General features: G+C 37.6%; 1 protein-coding gene, 1 long non-coding RNA gene and 1 pseudogene across 2 annotated transcripts in view; 1 reads left to right on the top strand and 2 right to left on the bottom strand.

The window, feature by feature from the left end:
* PGM2L1 (phosphoglucomutase 2 like 1) overlaps nt 1-14,448 on the bottom strand; it is a 50,754-nt gene extending 36,306 nt beyond the window's left edge. Inside the window, exon 1 of the mRNA XM_047070142.1 lies at nt 13,693-14,448. Coding sequence (XP_046926098.1) covers nt 13,693-13,803 — 111 coding nt within the window. The 5' untranslated portion in view covers nt 13,804-14,448. The remainder of the gene's footprint in view (nt 1-13,692) is intronic.
* The window catches only part of LOC124504681 (uncharacterized), a 70,931-nt gene continuing 56,944 nt past the window's right edge, over nt 13,420-27,406 (top strand). Inside the window, exon 1 of the long non-coding RNA XR_006960500.1 lies at nt 13,420-13,684. This is a non-coding gene — a long non-coding RNA (uncharacterized LOC124504681). The remainder of the gene's footprint in view (nt 13,685-27,406) is intronic.
* Nucleotides 18,961-19,409, bottom strand: LOC124504680 (BET1 homolog; annotated as a pseudogene).

Raw genomic sequence — 27,406 nt, 5'->3', positions numbered from 1 at the left:
CTCAGTAAATGCTGAATAGTAATTCCACTAGGAATCTACCCAAGAGAAATGAAACATGTTCACACAAAGACCTATAAATGAATTTCAAAGGTAGATTTACTCTGAAGAGTTAAAGCCTGTTGTCCATCAACAGGTGAATGAATAAACAAATTATTGTACATCCATAAAATAGAATAACATTCAGCAATAAAAAGGAACAAACTGCTGATATAGAAAACAAAATGGATAAATCTCACAAGTATTATGTTAACTGAAGGAAGCTAGACACAAAAAGCTTACGTATTGTATGATTTTTATAAAAGCAAACTACAGGAACAATAAAGAACTATTACAAGTCAACAAAAAGGCAACCTAATTTAAAGAGGGACAAAGGATTCACTAAAGAAAATATATAAATAGCCAATTGATTCATGATACAACATGGATGAAATCTGAAATGTGCTAAGTAAAAGAAGGCATACACAAAAGGCCACAAACAATAGTATGGTTCCATTTATATGAAAGGTCCAGAATAGGAAAATCTAGACAGATGAATGGTTGTCAGGAGCTGGGGGGGGGGGGGGGGGAATGGAGGAATGGGCAATGACCACTAATGGATACGGGGTTTTTCTTTCTGGGATAATTAAAATGTTTGGGAATTAGATAGTGGTGGGGCACCTGGGTGGCTCAGACAGTTAAGCATCCAACTTCAGCTCAGGTCATGATCTCATGGTTTGTGGGTTTGAGCCTCGCATTGGGTTCCGTGCTGACAGCTCGGAGCCTGGAGCTTGCTTTGGATTCTGTGTCTCCCTCTCCCTCTGCTCCTCGCTCCTCCCCCTGCCCCACTCTCTCTCTCAAAAATAAATAAACATTAAAAAAAAATAGATACTGGTGACAACTGCACAATCTTTTGAACATACTAAAACCCACTGAATTATATACATTCTAAAATGGTGAATGTTATTTCACATTATGTGAATTATATCTCAATTAACAACAACTACAGGACAAATTAGATGAGTGGTTGACAGGGGCTGGAGCAAGGGGATTCACTACAAAAGGGCACAAGGGAACTTTCTGCAGTGATCGAAATGCTCTTTGATTGTGATGCTGGTTTTCCAACTGTATACACTTTTCAAAATTCATTAAGTGGAACGCTTAAAAGAATTAAATTTACTGTCAATTTTCTAAATGTAAATTACACCTAAAAAACAAACCATATAGAAAAACTCTAAAGCTGAGACTAAAGTAGAAGAAATACGCATAAATCCAGATGCACACAGGGTTTTACCTTATAATGCATGAATTAATGACAAACAATATTAGGTGCTTTTTTCAATTCCCTTTATAAAACATTTGAGAAATATAGTTTAATGTTAAAAAAATTACACTTGAAAGATACTTGAATTCTCTTTATGAAGCAGAGTTTTTTTTTTAAGACATACAAATTACAAAAACAAATTCATGGGTGTGAATTGTACTGTTGCATAATATCAGCTCTCTTACTGTTAAGTTTTTCCTGATAATTATGTAAAAGTTCCTTGATGTTGGGGAGAACATTTAAGTCACTAATTCTATGTTGTTACGAATCTAACTTTACAGAAACCACACATGAAACTTACTATCTTTGTAAAATATGACATTTCTACTTAGAGAAAGAACATCTTAGGCTGTATTTGATGTTATTTTATTGTTGACTTGCCCTATAGCTTCTGCTACTATTTAGGGATAAGTTAACAGGGTCCACATTTTCAAAAGTTATATATTAAGTATATATTATAAAAAATATAATACTTCAATTTTGATTCGAGTGTTTTCAGACATTGAAATATTTTTCACTACGTGATTTTTTTTTAAAGGAGTTGTTTAACTTTCAGGGTTATCTTTACTTGACTAAATGAAAAACAAAACTATTTTTCAAACAAACAGGAAATTTAGACAAAACTCTAGTATTCGTAGATATGACTTGGTTACTTGGAGGAAAGGATGGAGGAGAATGTAAAGTAGATATGGGAATTTAAACTGAACCTGTAACTTAATTTTTTAAAAAGGAGTTCTGATTCAAACTTGGCAAAATATTGTAACCAAATAGAAGCTGTTTATCATTTTCTGTGTTAAAAATTTTTTTTTAATGTTTTATTTATTTTTGAGACAGAGAGAGACAGAGCATGATCAGGGGAGGGGCAGAGAGAGAGGGAGACACAGAATCTGAAGCAGGCTCCAGGCTCTGAGCTGTCAGCACAGAGCCCGACACAGGGCTCAAACCCACAAACCATGAGATCATGACCTGAGCTGAAGTTGGATGCTTAACCAACTGAGCCACCCAGGCGCCTCTCAGTCTCTGTGTTTTTAAAAAGGATAGGACAATTGTTAAAAGGGCTCATTACTTCTTTAGTTTTCTTGGAAGGCTCTGTAATCATCCAAATGTAAAACTTTGTTATCCATAATTCTCAGAGTCTCCATCTCCAACCCATCTGATCCTAATTACATACTGCCAGATTAATCACCCAAGAACCAACAATAGAGTCCAATTCCAGTTACCTCAAATATAAATAAAGGTCAGGAAGGGTGGGAATCAGATCCCAAAGGGCAGAGGAATTCAAAACCTTTTTGGATTCAAATACTCTCTTCATTTCTCTGAGCCCAAGTTTGTATATAAGTTAAAAATGAGAGTAACAACTACCTCAAACAATCCTTGAAGGATTAAAAGAGATTTTTTTTTTACATGAAAGCATCTATTAATTAACACAGCTGGCACATGATCAGTCAATAAACACTAGATATCCTTTTTCCTTTGTGTAGCCTAAATTGCCACAGCAGTCTAACACATACACTATACTTGAGTTTAAAAAAAAAGAATCTTCATTGTTCTTGCACGCTGTGCAGTTTCACTTTCCTGATCAGTTTCATTTTCCATTTTATTCTTCTATTTCTCCCACCTTAAATTTTCTGCCCCCCTATTCATCATCTATTCCTATCCTATTTTTCCTTTCAGGCCCAGGTCAAATTCTACTTCTTACATAGTCTTCCTGACTTTGAATTCCTATCGCTCTTAAAAAGCAGCCCCAGAAGTTGACCATTAATTGTTCTTTATTTGTATTTTAAATATTATTAATTGTAACTATATATTTTCCCAGTTTAAAATAATAATAATACAGATAAAGCTACAGACATTTTGACTATTACCTTTAGTCCCAGACCACTCCTGTGGAGGAGCAAGTACTATTGTTATGTATCCTTCTAGACCTTTACTGGCATCTATATATGCACAGAAATGTAGTTTAGCTTTCTCTCTTTATTTTATATAGATGGTATCAAATTGCATATGATGTTCTATAACTTGCTTACTTCACTTAATGTATCTTTCAATACATACAGATCTACTTTTGTTTTGTTTTGTTCCTCTTTTACTGAGAAATAATTGACATCACTAAGTTTAAGGTGTATAGCATGATGGTTTAATTTACACATACAATTGACCCTGTAAGAACACGAATTTGAAGTGAGCAGGTCTACTTATATGCAGATTTTTTTGATAAAGTCAGTACAATAATGTAAATGTATTTTCTCTTTCTTATGATTTTAACATTTTCAAAAGAAAATGTCTAGCTTACTTTATTGTATGGATACAGTCTATAATACATATAACATACAAATCTGTGTTAATTGACTATGTTATCAGTAAGGCTTCTGTTAACAGTAGATTATGAAGTTTTTGGGGAATCAAAAGTTATATGCAGATTTTTGACTACATGGCGTGTTGGTGCCCCAAACCTTCATGTGGTTGAAGGTATTGTGAAAACATTACATGATAGGTTTAGTTAACATCCATCATCTTATATAGATACAATAAAAGGAAAAATTTCTCTGTGATGAAAACTCCTAGGATCTACTTTCTTAACAACTTTCCCTATATATCATACAGCAGTGTGAAATATAATAAAATTGTCCATTACATCTCTGTACTTACTTACCTTATAACCAGAAATTTGTACCCTTTGACCACCTTGCTCCAATTCTATACCCTCCCCCCAATAAGGTAACCACAAATCTGATCTGTGAGTTTCGTGTGTCTTTTGGTTTTTTGGGTCTTTTTAAATTCAACATGTAAGTGAGAACATAGTGTCTGCCTTTCTTGTCCGACTTATTTCCCTTAGCATAATGTCTTCGAGTTCCATTCATTTTATCACAAATAGTACGATTTTCTCGTTTTTTATGGCTGAATAATATTCCATGGTGAATATATACCATAACTTTTTTATCCATTCATCCCAGACCTATTCTATTCAGCTGTTGCAGTGTTCCAATTTGTTTACCCTTTCCCCTTTGGTGTGCATTTAGGTTTTTTCTAATATTTACCTGTATAAATAATGAAGTATTTCAGAGGGCAAATAAGATGAGAAAAATTCTGAAGCAGAAACCACAAAATAAAGTCACTATTTACATTAAAGAGATTTTCTAATGAGTTGAAAGCTAAAAGGTCTATGTATCTGAGAAGCAGAGGATTTTTCATTTATATTATAATTTTAATATTATTTTTTTCAATTTTCATATTCTTTTGGGCATTAGATAGGGCTATGCCATAGTTTTTTTGGGTAAGGTTCAGTGCTCATTAAATTATCTGGTATAAAATATCTCATGCAGGATTAGATATAGTACCTACGTGTCTATTTTCCACCAGCATTATTTTCTCCATTCACTCCCAACGCCAGAGGGCAGTAGCCTTAGTGCTAATTAGCAGTCACGTATAAAGTGACTCATGAAAAAATATTTTAGTAAAATCTGCACTAAATTACTAAACCTTTTGTTTTGGGGGAAAATATTTCTAAAAAACAGGACATATAAAATATGTAAAAACAATTAAACAAGCTAAGAGGATGAAAGAACCCTGATTTAGATAATCCAGGGAGTAACCATGAAAATCTAAGATGGTGAAATATAATACTTACATTCTTTGGCTAGTTCAGTGTATCTTACAAGTAAAATCTGGAAGAACCAAATGAAGAAAAATTCCTTTTCATTAGGTTCTCCAGGCTCTCTCAGATTTTTCAAATAGGAGGAAAGAAAGAGATAAGGAAATAATTCTAGATCAAAGATATATCCACATAGGCTTTCTAATGGCCTTGTGGAAAACTTGAAGGAACTAAACAAAAATCCTAAAATAGGGCAAAGAAGACCCCCAAATAAAAGGCAGAAAAAGCCAGTCTTCCTATTTTAAAATTTTCAGGTGGGAAAGAAGGAGGTGCTTTCAAATATAAATCCTTTCTTTCAAATATATACATATATATATATATATATATATATATTTTTTTTTAATGCATAGACTTTACTTTTTTTTCAACTTAAAAATTATTTAAACTCTACTCTCAATATGGGGCTGGAACTTATGATCCTGAGATCAAGAGTCACATGCTACTCACTGAGCCAGCCAGGTGCTCCTAGACTTTACTTTTTAGAACAGTTTAAGGTTTACAGAAAATTAAGCAGATAGTACAGGGAGTTCCCATAAATGCCCTAGCCCAGTTTTCCATGTTGTTAACACCTTGTATTAGTGCAGTACATTTGCTGTAGTTGATCCAATACTGATCCATTTTTTTTCAAAGAATTTTTAATATTTTTAAGTAATCTCTACACCTAACATAGGGCTTGAGCTCACAACCCCAAGATCAAGAGTTCCATGCTCCACTGACTGAGCCAGCCAGGTGCCCTTGATCCAATATTATGAACTAAAGTCCACAGTTTACATACGGCTTTTGACAAATACATAATGCCATATATCCACCATTATAGTATCATATAGAATAGCTTCACTGATCTAAAAATTCCTTGTGCTCCATATACTCCTTCCTTTCCCCTGATAACCAGTCATTTTTCAAAAATTACCTGTTTTCAAAATGACATATAGTGGACATCAGACAGTATGTAACTTTTTCAGAATGGCTTCTTTCACTGGGTAGTATGTATTTAAAGTTTCTTAACTGATGGCTCATTTCTTTTGTGGCTTGATAACTCATTTTTAAAACATCGATGAATTGGAACGCCTGGGTGGCTCAGTCAGTTAAGCATCCCACTCTTGATTTCAGCTCAGCTCATAATCTCATAGTTCATGAAGTTGAGCCCTGAATCAGATCAGGCTCTACACTAACACGTGGAGCCTGCTTGGGATTTTCTCTCTCTCTCTCTCTCTCTCTCTCTCTCTCTCTCTCTGCCCTTTCCCCACATGCGTGTGTATGCACACACGAGCACTCTCTCTCCCAAAATAAATAAATAAATTGGATATACCAAAATTTGTTTACCCATCACCTACTAAAGACATCTGGGTTGCTTCCAGTTTTAATTACATTTTTAATTTGAAAAAATAAAAGAGTTTTAGTTGAAGATGGAAGCCTCAAGCACTTGTCTCTTCTTCCTCCTGAGAATTTTTTACATGACAATAAAGGTATAAAATAACTAAATCCATAATGCAAAAAGAACTGGAGAAGGGATCAATGGGTACTGAGGAATAGATGAGATTTCAACATATTTCTGAAAGACAGAAAGAAGCATGAAATGAAATACAATAAGCCAAAACCCTATTTATGCTGATAACATCTACATTTTGTTCCAGCAATCCCACTTTTGGGTATGAGGACAAAAGAATTGAAAGCAGGGTCTTGATGAGATATTTGCATATCCGTGCTCACAGCAGCACTATTCACAACAGCCAAGGGTGGATGCAACCCAAATGTCCATGGATGGATGAATGGATAAACAAAATGTGGTGTATCATATTACTCAGCCTTAAAGAAGGAAATCCTGTCACATGCTACAACATGATGAACCTTAAAGATATTATGCTAAGTGAAATAAACCAGCCATAAAAAGACAAATACTGTATGATTCTCTTTATATGAGACATCCAAAGTAGTCAAATTCATAGAAACAGGATAGAACCCTAGTTATTAGCAGGGGCTGGGAGGAGGGTCAAAGAGGACTTATGTAATGGGTGCAGTTTCACATTTGCAAGATGAAAAAGTTCTAGAGATCCATTTCACAACGATGTGAATATAATTAACACTACTGAATTGTACACTTAAAAATGCGTAAGACTGTAAATTTTATGTTATGTACTTTTTCACAATAAATAAATAATTAAATCTTGTGTTTCGTCTTGTTGATCCTCAAAATTGAAAATAATATGTAAGCACAAGGTTAAGATCATCTAAATATTGTTCATTGTGGATCTATGTAGTGGGTGTGGATAAAATTTGCTTCTGTTCAGACCTACCTATACCTCCTGAAGGTATTGAGATCAAAACGATTTTTTTTCTTAAGCTCTATCAATTAGTTGTTCAAAATCATGCCCTGTTTTGGTTTCCTGTTGAAACCATAACTTGCTTACTCAGGTCTTCCTTCCTTCCTCCTCCCCTCCCTTCCTCTCTACCAACCCCTGGATAATTGCTTTTCTTTTTTAAATGTTGTTGCCAGGGTGGTGGTGCCTGGGTGGCTCAGTCAGTTAAGTGCATCTGACTTAGGCTCAGGTCATGATCTCATGGCACGTGAGTTCAAGCCCTACAATGGGCTCTGTGCTGACAGCTCGGAGCCTGAAGCCTGCTTCAGATTTTGTGTGTCCCCGTCTCTTGGCCTCCCCTGCTCTTGCTCCGTCTCTGTCTCTCAATAATAAATAAACATTAAAAACAATTTTTTTAAATGTTGTCAGAAAAACATATCATCTTCACCATATCATTAATATCTTCCAGATTTTTACTATTTATGCATAGATGTTGCACTCTTTTTAAAGACACATTTCTTGAAGCCCAATGTGGATCTAGGGCACTACGGTCATCTGAGATTTCTTTACGTTGGGGTAGTTCCTCCATGTCAACTTCCCTTATATTTCCTACTTCCTTTTGCTGTAGGTTTCCTCAACTTAAGCTTTTATATTTTCTATTGCATTTGGCAAAAGGTAGAGGGATAGTCATTTATTTTTCTCTTAACTTCTAAGAGCTCGTTCCTATTTTCGATGCCTTTCTCATAGCAGCTTTCTTCATTTGATGGAATTCTCTTTTTAAATTTAACTTAAAAAAATTTTAAATTCTATGTACCTCATTAACCTCGTTTTTTTCCCCCCTCTGGAGCCATTGCTTTGTTTTTCTTGCTTTTAATGCTGCTTGTTTTATGTAACTTGATCCTTGGTCAGTCATTGATATCCATAAATTATTCTATGAAAATGGTATGGGTTTTCTCCATTTTTGTAACGGTATGTTATCTGCCATTCTCCCTTGTTGTTGTCGTTTATTTATTTTTGAAAGGGTGGGGCAGAGAGAGAGGGAGACAGAAGATCTGAAGTGGGCTCTGCACTGACAGCAGAGAGCCCAACGCTCGGCTGGATCTCAGGAGCTCAAACCCAGGGTGAGATCATGACCTGAGCACTGAGCCGAAGTCAGAAGCTTAACGGACTGAGCCACTCAGGCACCCCTACCAATCTCCTCTTAAATAAAATGGGCAATTAGGAGCTCTGGATTTGTGAGCTGGGCTTATTGTTCTGCAGACTGTTAGCACTAATTACATTATTTAAACTTACAAGAATAACTACAACATAATTATTGAAATTTAGGAGAGGTAGAGAATAATGTAAGTTAGCTCCGATTTTTTACAGCATATATTTGCCAAGTAACATATAAAATAAACCAAGGACTAGTGATACTAGTATATTATTTAGTCGTTTGATGGTAACCACGAGAATAACTAAAAACAAGTAGCTAAAAATGGTTTCTAAGGAGCAAATTGAAAATGAGAAGAAGCAGTTAGGAACATTGTTTTTTATTATATTCCCTTTTGTATTTTTTTTATCATAAGCATGTATTTCTTTGAAATAAATACAAATGAAGTGAATATGAAATGGTAGAAACTGAGGGGAAAATATAAGAAATTTGAAAAGAAAAAGAAAAAATGAATTTCATTTCTAAGAAGGAAAATAAATTCAAACCTTCATTTATCTGTACTAAATTTCTCAGACAGAGGGAGAATGTTGTTGCCAAGGAGACCAAAGCAACTGTTGAGCCGCAAATTCAGCTCTTTAAAAAAATTCCATGACATTTATTCTGCAATTACATCCTACTCAGGTTTTACAAAGGCCAATAAAATGGTTTTAATGAAGTCCTTGAAACCTGGTGTATGATGTCACTAACATTTACTAAATATTCAGGTTATAGAATCTAGTGCAGTGATAAGAAAATTAGAGTAAAAGTCAAATGATCTAAATTCTAGTCTCAACTCCACTGCTTAAAAGCCATACATCCTTGAGTAAGTCATTTACCTTTTCTGAAACTTTCTTTACTTGTAAAAATGGGGAAAACTACTATCTAGCTTGCCTGCCATGCAAGGTTGCTGTATCAAATGAGATTTAGATCATTTTACAACGTTTGAAACATTACAAATAAATTCAAGTAGTAGTGTTAATATTTCCCAAAATTAATAAAGCCACATGTATTCTGTACTCGTCATTGCTTAAGGACCAAATTAAGTATTAGGAAAATGTGAACCAAAAAAAGTAACCTAAACTACTACTATAAAAACTGGATTGAACTAAGTGGCAGATCCAACCTCTGGTCCAGGCTCTACCCAAACTGGATAACTTCCACAACTTCTTTAGATCTCTATACCATGAAATTAGACTAGACCACCTTTGTAGAGGTGCTTCTTGGGTGTCTTTTCCATCACACAATGATGATTAAAAGGGAATTCGTTCACCTCCATTTTACTGGGCTATATTTTGCTTGCAAATGTTTCACTGCTAGGTATCCGAAAATCACTGGCTTAGACTGAAGTCTTTTATTTCTATTTTCAGGCATTTCATAACCCTAACCTAACCTAACCTAACCTAACCCATCTTTACATTCTATTCTTTCTCAACACAGAGCTACATTTTGAGACCAGAGTACTCTACTCACTATTTCTCAAAATGCCTTGGCCAAGCTGTGCCTGCACATTTTGTCAATATACAACCATTGCTGCTCCAACTGGCTGAATAGCACTGCCCTGGGTCCTGTTCCACTCCCCACCCACACATTAAAACACCCAAACTTGAGCAGTACTCAATACTTTGGCTATATCTGCTTTCAAAAAGTTAAAGTTAGAAGTAAATTAGAAACAGGTGATAGTTGTCATGTTAAAGAGAACCTGGCTTCTAGGCCAGCCAAGACTTGTGTGTAATTTGATAGGATGTAAAAAAACATCAAAAGAAGTAGGAAGAAAGTGGGAGCTTTAGTTAGCCCTAGCACATAGAAGGGAGTGAGCACTATAGAGGAGTCATCTGGGCACTACTTGGAAGAGGAACACCTTGATCCATGGACTTGGGTTCCAGTGGTAAGATAGTCCCATCATAGAAACGGATGCATTTACTTACTACAGGCCAATGCTGTTAAACATTTAGGCATATATCTGAATCCTTCTGATTTTATTTCATGATCTTTGACTTCCTTATGGTGCATCTAGAAAATACCTTGACTACAGACAAATCTACTTATTTTACATATGTACCATAAATTAATACAACTTCATTCTGAATTCAGACATCAGGTTCAGTTTCGAGTATAGCGAATCCATCCTGAGACAACACAGCCTAACAAATTAGTCTGACAGCATAGAAACTGAGAGATCCTGGACTATGGTAAATTTACCAACAGAATGCCATCCCATAGTACCCCAAACTGCTCCAGTAAAAACCCTGTCTTGTGGAATTATTTTCCTTTTAACACTTACCCACACTCTTACTTATTCAAGGCCAATAAACACATACTGAAGCTTTTCTATGACCCCTACATACCTTTCTGATAATTTCTATGTACCCTAAACTACAGCTGAAACAAATGTTCTACATACACAAAGTTTCTATCTCTGCTTAGAATAGTCTTCGTATGTTGGGAAATCTAAATTCTAACTAATTCTGAAAGTTCAGCACAAATAACACTTTTTTTCATGAAGATAAAACTAGCAATTTTGTTGATCTAGGCAAGCAGAGTCATTGAGAATCAGCCATATTTGATAGGTTCCTTTTTTTTCACTAAACAGGTATTAATCAGGTATGAAACTCAGTTTCTCTTCTAAAAGACTATTTATGCTGTCAGTGTGTAATGTAATAAAAACTATAAGTTTGATCTATTATTTTACATTTCTGCACTCTAAATTTCAGTGCCTTGGGATATATAGCCTAGGTTACCCACAGTCTATAGTAAATACACATTTGTTTACCAATTATAAGCATTCTTTCCCATTATGGGGGGAGTCAGTTAAGTAATTATTTATTATTTTTATTAAATAATTATTTAAATTATTTGGATCTATTCCTCAGTTAAAGGCACTTACTACTTGTTCCCTTTGCAAGCTTTAGTTTTATTTTCCCTTCTATGTTGCTTGAAGATATGATCCACATCTATTTCATGTTTGTATCTCCCACAAGTTTTTAGCTAGTATCTTACATAGAGAGGGCACTTTAAATATAATTTAAGAACCTCTCTTCCATTTTCAGTGAAGGCTCACCTCAGTCTTTTTATATTTATCCTGGTTTTATAAAGTCTCCTTTGATCATCCCAGTCCACAGGTCACTCTTACTTTTGTTCCAATAAGGACTGCCTATAAAACATTTAATTGCCAGCAATACAACCCTAATGTTATCTTTTTTTGCATTTTATAGTCTTTTTATATTTCAGTATATTCCAATAATATCCAGGCATAGACAATTAATACATATTGATTCATTCAGCCAATCTTTAAAAAGAAATCAATCGAGACTCATTAGGAAAAGTATAGTCAAAACTGGCACCTAAAGAGAACAAAAGATCTCATCCATGGCAATGAAAAACAAATTCCTATTGTTGGAGTCAAACAACCTTGACATACTTAGTAGTTACTAGTAAATTAAATTGTGTTGTAATTCTACAAGTGTTTTCAAATTTCATGAGTCTTCCTTTCTCTTTAGGGACACATAAGTGCCCAACCACATTCATTTCCTGAAAATACCAATGAAAGCAGATGGCTTTAAACAAAAACAATTAACTATATTAAACATATACAGTTATCATTCATTTGTAATTTGGGCAGGTTTCCCTGCTGAAGACATTATATAGTTGGTTTGTAGTACATTTGATTTTATTGTATGCTATTCCTTAGCTCTTATGCTATGCTTTAAAGTTATTTGCATTTTACACATCCTTACAGTAATTAATGGGATGTCACAAATTCTGCACACTTGATTTAAAAAATATATCTTTATGGTCAAATTCTGTAAAAAGGGACTTATTTCTTTAATTTGATATTTGAATCAGAACACTAGAGATTCTTCCCGCTCCAAGTATGGTCCACAGACTAGCAGCAATGGTATCACCTGGAAGCTCATTCTTGAGGCCGAATCTCAGACCCTACCCCAGGCCTACCAAACGGAAATTTGCATTTTAGATTCCCAGGTGATCTGTAAGCACTTTAAGGTTTGAGAAGCACTGGTTTAGACTCTATAGGAAGAACAGAATGTCTAAGATGCACATGACCAAGAAACAGTTACTAACTCATTGTAATTGCTTATTTGTTGGTCTTTTCTGCTAAATGAAGGCGTGTTGAGGGCAGAACCCTTTCTATTTCCTCACCACTAGTATTCATTCCCTGGCCCTAACAGGCTCTGAAAACATTACCCAATACACAATACATATTTTTGCTAAATGCATGAATGACTGAGCAAAGTAAAAATAAAACTTTTTCATAAAGTGAATCCTTTAGGAAATTCTTTTGTACAACACAATTTCATGTACTACCATACTAATTCCTTAATTCAGTATTATGAATTCCATTTTAAATACACTGCCTTCGCTACTTCAACAAATGCATTTAATGCATTTGACAAAGCAAAAGCTTGGATCATCTTCCTCTGCTGGAGTCACCAGTGGCGTCTTTTACAAGTGAGAGAGCTGCATTTTAACTCTGGCTCTCACAGATCCATCCCATATGTCTGCACAAGATGAAATCACCCCAACAACTTGGAGGGGGTGGGGGGGAGTAGAGGAGGAAAAGGAATGGGTAAAGCAGAAACAATTCCGTATCAGGAGCATCATATGAAACCTGGAAAACATGATTCTTTGAACAGGATACTCCAGAAAATAACTCCCGGCAAGGGGAATAAAGAGGTAAGAGAACTCTTACCTTTTCAAGAGCTAAAGGTGATAGAGAAAACCACCAGCGACTACCTAGCGACGGAAAGTGGAAACACACCAGACCAGAAGTAAAGCAGAGAGCGGTTAGAGACACCTAAAAAGGGTACCAAAAACCACTTTCAGGTTTGCAGAGAAGGAAGTCAAAGGAGAAGAAAGAGGAAAGAAAATAGTACTACGAAGGGTAGAACTTACGACATGATGATAAAGTAATAATAAATAATCGATAATAATAATTTTTTTTTAAAGAGACGACATGCACTTGAAGGGCGGGGCTGTGGGTGAGAAAGGGAGGCTGCAATTCCGCGCACTGCAAAAGGAAGTGACCATAGGTATCCCCGCTCAGATGGTCCCGGGGAGGCGGCCCAGGCAAACGTGGGTGGCAACGCCCGGCTCCGCTGTCCCCCACCCCGTGGCCTGAACCATCTTCTCAGCAGCCTGCTGACCACCGGGTGCGGACGGGAAAGGGCGGACTGTGCATGGGCGAGCGGGCGTGCGGGAGGACAGGAGGATGCAAGGCTGAACAGGTACCCACCTTATCCCAACGGAGCCACTGCCCGATGGCCGTGTCTAGCTGAGGATCACCGGTATGGTAGGGGGCGTGGAGCAGGTTGGAGTTCAGGTCTCCCTCCGCGTTTTCAGCCATGGCAGCCAGACTGGGGTGTGAGGGCCTGGGGGCCGGCGAAGACACTGAGTTGGGGGTGGGGGCTGAGATGCGCTCACCAGGGTTCTGACGCCCCCTCCTCACTGAAGGGCATCGGAGACCAACCGCAAGGTGTCTGAACCAGCTCCTGCCGCAGCTTTGCGGAAGCAGGAAAGACGGGGGATTCGGCCACCCGCTCCCCACCAGACTAGCTCCGGGTCTCTTTCTGGGCGAACGGACTGAGGCGGTCCGGCGGCGAGAGAACAACAACAGTCCCAGATGTCTGGGTCTCGGCCGCCGCCGCCGCCCTCGCCGCTGTACGCCCCGCCTCCCGCGCCACTGGCCCCACCCTTTCCCGCCCCTGCTGATTTAAGTCCCTGGGGCGTGAGGCACCAGCGGGAGAGTACGATCCCGGTGCCTTCGCAGTAACATAAGTTAGGATCCGCTGGGGTGTGATGGGTTGTGGCGCGGCCTTTTTTTTTTTTTTTTTTTAATTTGCTTCTTGCCACGCGTCTTATCCTTGTTAACAGTCCTCACACACTCCCACGCGTCTCCTTTTCTCGCTCAGCTGCCAAGGCCGCTACCAGCACGCTGCTTCAGAGCTCGCTCCGGGGACCCGGGCGCGCGTGCAGGACCCCTGCTCCCTCCAGCTTCAGCTTGGGGGTACGCGCTTGGCGGGAGGATGCACGGGCCTGTTTCCGCACGACCTCACGGGAGTTGTAGTACTCTTCTTCCCCGGAGATCTGTAGAGACCGCCGCAAAGACTACAACTCCCAGCGGCTGCGCGCTCTCCCTTTCCTCAAAGGAAAAAGATCCGCCTCGAAGCTATTCCTTACGGACGCGCCCTGCTCTTACCTTGCTGCGCAATGTGGCCTTAGAATTAAGTTATTTTAAGCCAGGACTGATGCAGTAAGGGGACCACTGTTATCCATTTAATGCTTTACAGTTTATCAGTCATGTTCTATCGCTTCAACCATCTTGTGAGGTAGGTGGGCGTGATCTAGCCCTAATTTACAAACAAAGAGGAAACTGCCTGTGCCTGTGAAGGGAGTTTCTCAAAGGCAAAATTCGTAATGGAACCAGGGTGCCAACCTCACATTTCAGCTGGTAGTTCTGTTGCTGCAGTGGGGTAGGAGGGAGAACAAGATGACTGAAAAAATAGACAAAGAAGTTAAGGAGGGAGGATGGGTCAGCATTTAACCATAACACAAGCAACGATGTCCAGGTGTCAAAAGAGAGGTAAAGAGCAATGACGATAGGCATACGGAGGAGGAAATGAGATATTTGAAATAATCTTCAATTTTTTATTTTGCCTCTCTGCTATGGAACGCTCACCTTGCAGAGTCACACAACTTGAGAACTGAGAGATGCTGAGCAGGGCTTACCTGTCAGACGCTCAGTTTCTTGGTTTGGCCTTCTTACAATGGCTCTATGATTTTGGCTGAGTATCTTACAGCTCTTTCCCTAGTCAGCTTTTTTGTAAGGAGGGTGTAATAATATTTTACAGTTACTGGCTCTACAGTAACTTAATAAATAGCTTTAGAGTGCTTGAAGGTTCACAGATAAAAGACCTAATAAATTCAAAATACTCCTTTCTTCCCTTTAACAAGCCATTTACCATAATAAAATCCAAGCTACCAAGGTATAGAAAGAGCATAGTGCCAATTCCTGAAAAATAATGTGCCATGGTTGGGATTTACAGTCTTTGCTAAGCAGTTGGGTGTTTCTTTTATGGAATTAGCAGGTTCTTTTAATCACACAAGGCCTGGGAAACAACCACGTGTCCTGAAAAGAAATTAATAGTTCACTATCGTCACCATTATTGTCCATGACAAATGTTAAGTATTTACTCTATGCTAAGCATTATGCTAGGAGCTGAGGCCACAAGAAAGTATATAACAAAACTGTTTATTTCAAAAAATAAAATGTGTCTGGGAAGACAGATGTATGTGAGAAAATGCTTCCTTCAGACAACTGTTAAAGAATTCAGAGTCTGAGGTAGTCAATAAAAGCAACAAGCAGCAGGAGGGAGAAGCACTGGGCTTTAAAGGTCAAAAAATTAATAAGTAGAGAAAAAGGTAGAGGGCATTTCAAACCCATACATCACTGGTTCTCAAATCTCCCTAGGAATTCATTTAAAATGTGTATTTCTGGGGCACCTGGGTGGCTCAGTTGGTTGGACATCCATCTCTTGACTGTGGCTCAGATCATGATCCCAGAATCATGGGATTGAGCCCCGTGTCAGGCTCTATGCTGTCAGTCTCCATGCTGAGCTTGGATTCTCTCCCACTCCCTCCCTCTCTTTCTCTCTCTCTTTTCTCTCTCCTACTCTTCCCCCCTCTCTCCTTCTTCCCCTCTCCCCCTCATGCTCTCTCTCTCTTAAAAAAAAAAAAAAGTGTATTACTGGTCACTGCCCTAGAGATTCTGATTCAGTGCTTTGGAATAGGGCCTAAGTGCCCACATATTTAACAAATATCTATTGATTGTGACATAGGTGGCCATGATCTGACTACAGAGTTTGATAGGAGGACCAGTGAATTGGTGTCCTCTGGAATCTCATTAAGAAATACATAATTTCAGGCCCCATCCCAATTGTGCTGAATCAAAATCTGTATTTTAACAGGAGCCAATGATGATTTATATGCATATTAAATTTGATAAGCAGTGGTTTTTATAAGACAGTTCTTAAATTTAATTCAATTCTGAGAAACACTACTAAATCAACAGACCTTCTAAGAGATGGAATTCTATAACACAAGTATAAAAGACTGGAGAAATACAAGTTTTAATTCAACACCAGAATCAACCAGCCCTCAATTTTATCAGCAAGATTATGACATACACTGGTTACCAGAAACCTTGCCCAGCATCTTTGGCTTATTGCTTAGGAATTGAGGGGTACCCAAAGAGACCTACAACTTATCAAATCAAAGAATAGTGTAAGTGTGTCCAGAAGAGGGAGTATAACAGTTTTCCTAGTCAGAGAAAGTTCAGAAGCTTTAATTTCTGTTGGAATTTGCCCAGGGTTCTTTTTTTTCAAGTCTTTATTTAAATTTCAGCTAATGTACAGTGTAATATTAGTTTCAGGTATACAACATAGTGATTCAACACTTCCATACATCACCCAGGGCTCATCACAAGTGCACTCCTTAATCCCTGTCACATTTAACCCACCCCTGCACCCACTTCCCTTCTGGTAACCATGGGTTTATTCTTTATAATTAAGAATCTCTTTCTCTCTCTCTCTCTCTCTTTTTTCCCCCCTTACTCGTTTGGTTTCTTAAATCCCAGGTATGAGTGAAATCATATGGTATTTGTCTTTCTCTGACTGACTTACTTTGCTTAGCATAATACTTTGCAGCTCCATCCCTGTTGTTACATATGGCAACATTTTGTTCTTTTTTATGGGAATTTGCCCAGGGTTCTGTATTTTTATTTGCTAAATCTGGCAACACCAACTGTGGTCATGAAAGAGAATATCTCTCTTGGTCCTAATATATATATGACCTAATATTTTAAGGTCATGATGTATATAACTTACCCTCAAGTGGTTCAGAAAAAAATACTGTGTGTGTGTGTATATACACACACAAATATATGTTATATATACACACACATATGTATTATATAAATATACATGTAAACATATGGCTAGATAAATACCAAATAATAGATCAAATGGGGGGACATTTTAACAACGGGTGAATTTGGGTAAAGGATAGATGGATAATCTTTGTACTATTTTAATTTTTGCAGCTTCATTTGAAATTATTTCTAAATTAAAAAATTTAGAAGAAAAACCTCAGGGCATCTGGGTGGCTTAGTTGGTTAAGCACCCAACTTCAACTCAGGTCATGATCTTGTGGTTCATGAGTTCAAGCCCTGCGTCGGGCTCTGTGCTGACAGCTCAGAGCCTGGAGCCTGCTTCAGATTCTTTGTTTTCCTCTCTCTGTGCCCCTCCCCCGCTTGCACTCTGTCTCTCTCTCTCAAAAATAAATAAACATTAAAAAAATTAAAAAAAGAGAAACCTCAAGTGTATAAGAAATAGCCATTTATTTATTGTTTTTAAAATTCTAATGAAGAGATTCAAACCTCTCATTCTGTCAGGGTAGCAAGAAACTAAGTTTTCATCAGTATCAGGGGCCCCTCCTCTCATTCAGGCTTTATTGTATGGTACTGGGGAAACAGAGAGTCAATAGCTCTAGTTCATCAAAGTTTTTGCTAACATCTGTATTGTCCAGGGTCTTTTTTTTTTTTAATTTCATTAAAAATTTTATTTTTAGAGCCCATCAATGGACAAATCCCAAACAGTAGCAATACAGAGTATTTAAGAACATTTTAATACTTCTTTCTACCCATCTTTGTTTTCCTTTCCACAAACAAACATACTGGATTAACGCAACAATACTCTTAACCCCAAGTTCAATGCCTGAGTACTTTCAATATCTATTTTGAACACATAATAAAGCAGAGGCAGTTGATTTTATTTCCATTTGGAGTTCAGCAATTACTTTAGCTTCACATTATTGTATCACAAATTATAACCAAATGGCCTACCAAAGCAGCTAAAATCATAAAATTATTATAAGCCAAGTCAATGGTATGTATAAAGTTAACATGAAACAACAACTAGACTAGTATACGTTTGTTTTGGGTCCTACAAGAAATATGCCAAAATAACAAGCTTCAGTAAAAGATGAGGTCCTTGGGCAGAGGAGAAGGGGAAGTCATATCATCAAAAATTTTGAGGAAAAGTTAGGTAAAAGGAAACCAGCCTATAGTTTTAATCAAATGAAGGGAGAAAGGGGAGTACCTTATTAGGGTTGATGACAACTTGGGAAAAGACATATAGCATTCCATCACAAACTTGTTCACTACCTCAAGAGCTCAGCATCAGGCTCTCCAGGCATTCTGTTATTCTCCCGCTGGGTTTCTTCACGTGAACATAAACGTACATTTATGCTAACAACAGAGTATTATACGGTATTTAATCTGATGGCAAACAATAGGAAAAAAAATTGTTAGGGCCAGACTGACTTCAGGCCATCTCAATACCCCTGAAAATAGGGGCAAAAAATGAATCATTAAGAAACAGTATTCAAAGAGTACTGTATTACCTAATGTGATTTATAAAACAAGCACAATTCAGTAATTGTCAATGGAAAAAGTCATAATATTTGAAAATTAGGAATGTTTTGATGCTGATTTTTTACCAAAATGGTACTCCAAACAGTTAAGTTGGAACAAATTCCAAACTCGCACTTACTTGCATCACCTCAGTTTAATAATCCAATAAATGACAAGACAAACAATGAAAACAACATCATGTAGCACAGCAGCTTGTTTGGCTCCCTCTAGATAAAATCTTCAGTTTTCCCAAGAAATCCAGTTATAGAATCAAACTGTGAATCCATTTCAGCTAATAATTTATTTTGATGCTTAACCTCATGGCCTATTTCGATGGAAAGAGATTTTATAGCAGTTACTTTGCTTCTCAGACTTTCAGTGAGTCTCTCATTTTCTTCACAGGCACTATACCCACTGTTAGCATAGCCATAGTTCCCATATTTGCCTGGAGGTACTCCTTCACCCAAGCCTGCACGCCTCATCCTGCCAGAGTAGGGAAGGAAAAAAAGCAGAAGGAGGGGTGGGTAGAAAGGGGCCATGGTCCCCCGGACGGTGTCTTCAGAACCAGGGCCCAAAGAAACACCAGCTTCTTTCCCCGAAGCGCCATGACATCAGTCTATATTGCCCAGGGTCTTAATGGTCTCTGGAAGTCTGACAGCTTTCTCCTTGCAAAGCATTTGTAAGCTGTGGTCAGGAAACTTGGTTAAGACTATGAACCCCAAGGCCTCTATCTAGGTATACCATATAGCCATCACCTCTAAAATCTTGCCAATTCCTTAGACCTCAGGGACTCTCTCTCCTCACTCTCCTATCGTAAGACTTTAAATCTTGAGGAAATCTATCATTCTGCTGTGTGATTTCTCTGAAAAGAGAAGTATTGCTGCTCGCAAAGATAGGTGATAGAAACTCTACTGAAATCTGTATTTATTTTTTTTTATATGAAGTTTATTGACAAATTGGTTTCCATACAACACCCAGTGCTCATCCCAAAAGGTGCCCTCCTCAATACCCATCACCCACCCGCCCCTCCCTCCCACCCCCCATCAACCCTCAGTTTGTTCTCAGTTTTTAACAGTCTCTTATGCTTTGGCTCTCTCCCACTCTAACGTCCTTTTTTTTTTTTTTTTTTTTTTTCCCCTTCCCCTCCCCCATGGGTTCCTGTTAAGTTTCTCAGGATCCACATAAGAGTGAAACCATATGGTATCTGTCTTTCTCTGTATGGCTTATTTCACTTAGCATCACACTCTCCAGTTCCATCCACGTTGCTACAAAAGGCCATATTTCATTTTTTCTCATTGCCACGTAGTATTCCATTGTGTATATAAACCACAATTTCTTTATCCATTCATCAGTTGATGGACATTTAGGCTCTTTCCATAATTTGGCTATTGTTGAGAGTGCTGCTATAAACATTGGGGTACAAGTGCCCCTATGCATCAGTACTCCTGTATCCCTTGGGTAGATTCCTAGCAGTGCTATTGCTGGGTCATAGGGTAGGTCTATTTTTAATTTTCTGAGGAACCTCCACACTGCTTTCCAGAGCGGCTGCACCAATTTGCATTCCCACCAACAGTGCAAGAGGGTTCCCGTTTCTCCACATCCTCTCCAGCATCTATAGTCTCCTGATTTGTTCATTTTGGCCACTCTGACTGGCGTGAGGTGATACCTGAGTGTGGTTTTGATTTGTATTTCCCTGATAAGGAGCGACGCTGAACATCTTTTCATGTGCCTGTTGGCCATCTGGATGTCTTCTTTAGAGAAGTGTCTATTCATGTTTTCTGCCCATTTCTTCACTGGGTTATTTGTTTTTCGGGTGTGGAGTTTGGTGAGCTCTTTATAGATTTTAGATACTAGCCCTTTGTCCGATATGTCATTTGCAAATATCTTTTCCCATTCCGTTGGTTGCCTTTTAGTTTTGTTGGTTGTTTCCTTTGCTGTGCAGAAGCTTTTTATCTTCATAAGGTCCCAGTAATTCACTTTTGCTTTTAATTCCCTTGCCTTTGGGGATGTGTCGAGTAAGAGATTGCTACGGCTGAGGTCAGAGAGGTCTTTTCCTGCTTTCTCCTCTACGGTTCTGATGGTTTCCTGTCTCACATTTAGGTCCTTTATCCATTTTGAGTTTATTTTTGTAAATGGTGTGAGAAAGTGGTCTAGTTTCAACCTTCTGCATGTTGCTGTCCAGTTCTCCCAGCACCATTTGTTAAAGAGGCTGTCTTTTTTCCATTGGATGTTCTTTCCTGCTTTGTCAAAGATGAGTTGGCCATATGTTTGTGGGTCTAGTTCTGGGGTTTCTATTCTATTCCATTGGTCTGTGTGTCTGTTTTTGTGCCAATACCATGCTGTCTTGATGATGACAGCTTTGTAGTAGAGGCTGAAGTCTGGGATTGTGATGCCTCCTGCTTTGGTCTTCTTCTTCAAAATTCCTTTGGCTATTCGGGGCCTTTTGTGGTTCCATATGAATTTTAGGATTGCTTGTTCTAGTTTCGAGAAGAATGCTGGTGCAATTTTGATTGGGATTGCATTGAATGTGTAGATAGCTTTGGGTAGTATTGACATTTTGACAATATTTATTTTTCCAATCCATGAGCAGGGAATGTCTTTCCATTTCTTTAAATCTTCTTCAATTACCTTCATAAGCTTTCTATAGTTTTCAGCATACAGATCCTTTACATCTTTGGTTAGATTTATTCCTAGGTATTTTATGCTTCTTGGTGCAATTGTGAATGGGATCAGTTTCTTTATTTGTCTTTCTGTTGCTTCATTGTTAGTGTATAAGAACGCAACTGATTTCTGTACATTGATTTTGTATCCTGCAACTTTGCTGAATTCATGTATCAGTTCTAGCAGACTTTTGGTGGAGTCTATCGGATTTTCCATGTATAATATCATGTCATCTGCAAAAAGCGAAAGCTTGACTTCATCTTTGCCAATTTTGATGCCTTTGATTTCCTTTTGTTGTCTGATTGCTGATGCTAGAACTTCCAGCACTATGTTAAACAACAACGGTGAGAGTGGGCATCCCTGTCGTGTTCCTGATCTCAGGGAAAAAGCTCTCAGTTTTTCCCCGTTGAGGATGATGTTAGCTGTGGGCTTTTCATAAATGGCTTTTATGATCTTTAAGTATGTTCCTTCTATCCCGACTTTCTCAAGGGTTTTTATTAAGAAAGGGTGCTGGATTTTGTCAAAGGCCTTTTCTGCATCGATTGACAGGATCATATGGTTCTTCTCTTTTTTTTTGTTAATGTGATGTATCACGTTGATTGATTTGCGAATGTTGAACCAGCCCTGCATCCCAGGAATGAATCCCACTTGATCATGGTGAATAATTCTTTTTATATGCTGTTGAATTCGATTTGCTAGTATCTTATTGAGAATTTTTGCATCCATATTCATCAGGGATATTGGCCTGTAGTTCTCTTTTTTTACTGGGTCTCTGTCTGGTTTAGGAATCAAAGTAACACTGGCTTCATAGAATGAGTCTGGAAGTTTTCCTTCCCTTTCTATTTCTTGGAATAGCTTGAGAAGGATAGGTATTATCTCTGCTTTAAACGTCTGGTAGAACTCCCCTGGGAAGCCATCTGGTCCTGGACTCTTATTTGTTGGGAGATTTTTGATAACCGATTCAATTTCTTCGCTGGTTATGGGTCTGTTCAAGCTTTCTATTTCCTCCTGATTGAGTTTTGGAAGAGTGTGGGTGTTCAGGAATTTGTCCATTTCTTCCAGGTTGTCCAATTTGTTGGCATATAATTTTTCATAGTATTCCCTGATAATTGTTTGTATCTCTGAGGGATTGGTTGTAATAATTCCATTTTCATTCATGATTTTATCTATTTGGGTCATCTCCCTTTTCTTTTTGAGAAGCCTGGCTAGAGGTTTGTCAATTTTGTTTATTTTTTCAAAAAACCAACTCTTGGTTTCGTTGATCTGCTCTACAGTTTTTTTAGATTCTATATTGTTTATTTCTGCTCTGATCTTTATTATTTCTCTTCTTCTGCTGGGTTTAGGCTGCCTTTGCTGTTCTGCTTCTATTTCCTTTAGGTGTGCTGTTAGATTTTGTATTTGGGATTTTTCTTGTTTCTTGAGATAGGCCTGGATTGCAATGTATTTTCCTCTCAGGACTGCCTTTGCTGCGTCCCAAAGCGTTTGGATTGTTGTATTTTCATTTTCGTTTGTTTCCATATATTTTTTGATTTCTTCTCTAATTGCCTGGTTGACCCACTCATTCGTTAGTAGAGTGTTCTTTAACCTCCATGCTTTTGGAGGTTTTCCAGACTTTTTCCTGTGGTTGATTTCAAGCTTCATAGCATTGTCGTCTGAAAGTATGCATGGTATAATTTCAATTCTTGTAAACTTATGAAGGGCTGTTTTGTGACCCAGTATATGATCTATCTTGGAGAATGTTCCATGTGCACTCGAGAAGAAAGTATATTCTGTTGCTTTGGGATGCAGAGTTCTAAATATATCTGTCAAGTCCATCTGATCCAGTGTCTCATTCAGGGCCCTTGTTTCTTTATTGACCGTGTGTCTAGATGATCTATCCATTTCTGTAAGTGGGGTGTTAAAGTCCCCAGCAATTACCACATTCTTATCAATAAGGTTGCTTCTGTTTATGAGTAATTGTTTTATATATTTGGGGGCTCCGGTATTCGGCGCATAGACATTTATAATTGTTAGCTCTTCCTGATGGATAGACCCTGTAACTATTATATAATGTCCTTCTTCATCTCTTGTTACAGCCTTTAATTTAAAGTCTAGTTTGTCTGATATAAGTATGGCTACTCCAGCTTTCTTCTGGCTTCCAGTAGCATGATAAATAGTTCTCCATCCCCTCACTCTGAATCTAAAGGTGTCCTCAGGTCTAAAATGAGTCTCTTGTAGACAGCAAATAGATGGGTCTTGTTTTTTTATCCATTCTGATACCCTATGTCTTTTGGTTGGCGCATTTAATCCATTTACATTCAGTGTTATTATAGAAAGATACGGGTTTAGAGTCATTGTGATGTCTGTATGTTTTATGCTTGTAGTGATGTCTCTGGTACTTTGTCTCACAGGGTCCCCCTTAGGATCTCTTGTAGGGCTGGTTTAGTGGTGACAAATTCCTTCAGTTTTTGTTTGTTTGGGAAGACCTTTATCTCTCCTTCTATTCTAAATGACAGACTTGCTGGATAAAGGATTCTTGGCTGCATATTTTTGCTGTCTAGCACCCTGAAAATCTCGTGCCAATTCTTTCTGGCCTGCCAAGTTTCAAAAGAGAGATCAGTCACGAGTCTTATAGGTCTCCCTTTATATGTGAGGGCACGTTTACCCCTTGCTGCTTTCAGAATTTTCTCTTTATCCTTGTATTTTGCCAGTTTCACTATGATATGTCATGCAGAAGATCGATTCAAGTTACGTCTGAAGGGAGTTCTCTGTGCCTCTTGGATTTCAATGCCTTTTTCCTTCCCCAGTTCAGGGAAGTTCTCAGCTATTATTTCTTCAAGTACCCCTTCAGCACCTTTCCCTCTCTCTTCCTCCTCTGGGATACCAATTATGCGTATATTATTTCTTTTTAGTGTATCACTTAGTTCTCTAAATTTCCCCTCATACTCCTGGATTTTTTTATCTCTCTTTTTCTCAGCTTCCTCTTTTTCCATAACTTTATCTTCTAGTTCACCTATTCTCTCCTCTGCCTCTTCCATCCGAGCCGTGGTGGTTTGCATTTTGTTTTCCATTTCCTTTAAAGCGTTTTTCAGCTCCTCGTGACTGTTCCTTAGTCCCCTGATGTCTGTAGCAAGAGATTCTCTGCTGTCCTGTATGCCGTTTTCCAGCCCAGCGATTAATTTTATGACTATTATTCTAAATTCACTTTCTGTTATATTATTTAAATCCTTTTTGATCAGCTCATTAGCTGTTGTTATGAAATCTGTATTTAAAAAAAAGTCAAGAAGCAATTTTCAACTTTTAGCCCTGTTGCAAAAAACTCCAAGGGAATACGATAATAACAAAAAGTGATTATCTTTGTGTGAGGGGGAAGGATGCAGAGCACGCCTGAGATTCGGGTTAAGCAAGGCAAAGAACCTGGGGGGCAAAATCTAAGGAGATGCTCCTTTTTCAGGTTTGTGGAAGTGCAGGATTGGTGCCTGAGAGTGAGTGCCTTAGTATATTTTTTTAAACAGCTTTATTGAGATATAATTCATATATTGAGATATAATTCATTTAAAGTGTACAATTACATGTTTTTTGTTATGTTCACTGATATGCACAAACATTACCACAGTCAATTTTAGAACATTCTCATTATCTCGGAAAGAAACCTCATGCCCTTTAGCTATCAGCCTGCTATTGCCTAATCTCCCACTCCAGGCCTAAGCAACCACTAATCTGCTTTATATATTTGTAGATTTCCCTGTCCTGAACATTTCATGCAAAAGGAATCATATAATATGTGGTCTTTGTGACTGACTTTTTTCACTTAGCATAATGTTTTGAAAGTTCATACATGTTGCAACATGTATGAGTATTTAATTTCTTTTTACAGTTGAATAGTATTCCAGTGTATGGGTATACTACATTTTGTTGACCTATTTGTCCATTGATGACATTTGGGTTGTTTCTGTCTTTTGGCTGTTATGAGTAATGCTGCTACAAAATTCATGTACAGTTATGTGTGGACTATGTTTTCATTTCTCTTTGGTATATACCTATGAGTGGATTGGCTGGGTCATGTGGTAACTTATGTTTAATCACTTGAGGAACAGCCAGGCTGTTTTCCAAAGCGGCTACACCATTTACATTCCCAACAGCAGTGTATGAGGGTTTTACCACAGATTTTTCCAACACTTCTTATTATCCCACTTTTTAATTCTAGCCATTTTAGTGACTGAAGTTGTATTTCATTGTGGTTTTTATTTGCATTTCCCTGATGACTAGTGATGTTGAACATCTTTTCATATGCTTAAGGCCATTTGTATATCATCCTTGGAGAATTGTTTATTCACATCTTTTGCCCTTTTTTTAAATTGTTTTTTTATTGAGTTGTAAGATTTATTTATATTTCTGGATATAAGTTCCTGATACAAATCAGATAAATGATTTGCAAATATTTCCTTTCATTCTGTGGGTTGTCTTTTCACATTCTTTTATATTACTGAAGTATGGATGACATACAGTGTTATGTTAGTTTCAAGTGTACAACATAGTGATTTGACAGTTTTATACATTACTCAGTGCTCACCACAACAAATGTAGTCACCACCTGTCACCATACAATAGTATTGACAGTATTCCCTATGCTGTGATTTTTGTCTTTATAACTTATTTTATAACTGAAAGTTTGAACCTCTTAATCCCCCTTTGCCTATTTCACCCATCCCTCCCATCCTCTGTCTTTTCACAATCTTGATGGTGTTATCTGAAGCACAAAAGTTTTTAGTTTTGAGGAAGTCTGATTTATCTTTTTTTTTTTCTGTTGTTTATATCTAAGAATTCTTTGCAAATTCTAAAGTCATGGAGATTTACCCTTTGTTGTCTACTAAGACTTTTATGTTTCTAGCTCTTATGTTAGATTCTTGATCTATTTTGAATTGCTTTTTTATATGGTGTGAGGAAGGGATCTAAACTCATCTGTAAGTGGCCATCTGAGCTCCATTTGTTGAAAAGACTACTCTTTGTCTACTGGATGGCCTTGGCATTCTTGTAGAAGATTAGTTGACTATGGACATATGGATTTATTTCTTGACTCTCAGTATATTCCATTGGTCTATATGTCTATCCTTGTGCTAGTACCACAATGTCTAGATTACTGTTACTTTGTAGTAAGTTTTGAAATCAGGAAGTGTGAGTCCTACTTTGTTCTTCTTTTTCAAGTTTGTTTTGACTATTCTAACTCCCTCACAATTCTAAGTAAATATTACAGTCAGCTTGTTAGTTTCTACAAAGAATTCAGCTGGGGATTCTGATTGGTTACATTGAATCTATAGAGCAGATTGGGGAGTATCACTGTCTTAACAATGTTAAGTCTTCCAATCCATGAACATGGGATGTTTTCTATTGTAGATCTTCTTTAATGTCTTTCAACAATATTTTATGGTTTACAGAATGTAAGTTTTGCACTTTTTTGTTAAATTTATTCCTAAGTATTTTATTCTTTTTGATGTCATTGTAAATGGAATTTTTTTCTTAATTTCATTTTTGGATAGTTCATTGCAAGTATACATAAATACAATTGGTTTTTGTACATTGATTACATCCTGAAACATCACTGAATTCATTTATTAGTTCTGATAGTTTTTTATGCAATTTCTTAGAATTTTCTGTATGCAAGATCATGTCATCTGTGAATAGTTTTACTTTTTCCTTTATAATCTGGATGCCTTTTGTTTCTTTTCCTTGCCTGCTTGCCCTGGCTAGACCCTCCAGTACAATGTTGAATTGAAGTAGCAAGAGTGGGCATCCTTATCTTGTTCCTGACCTTAAGGGAAAGCATTCAGTCTTTCACTAC

The sequence above is a fragment of the Lynx rufus genome, unplaced genomic scaffold (genome assembly GCF_022079265.1).
Source record: "Lynx rufus isolate CCGP_SWC_20201006 ecotype Redwood Valley unplaced genomic scaffold, mLynRuf1.p SCAF_9, whole genome shotgun sequence".
Classification (NCBI taxonomy): domain Eukaryota; kingdom Metazoa; phylum Chordata; class Mammalia; order Carnivora; family Felidae; genus Lynx; species Lynx rufus.
The sequence above is the reverse complement of the archived record's forward strand: the minus strand, read 5'-3'. Positions and strand labels throughout refer to the sequence as shown.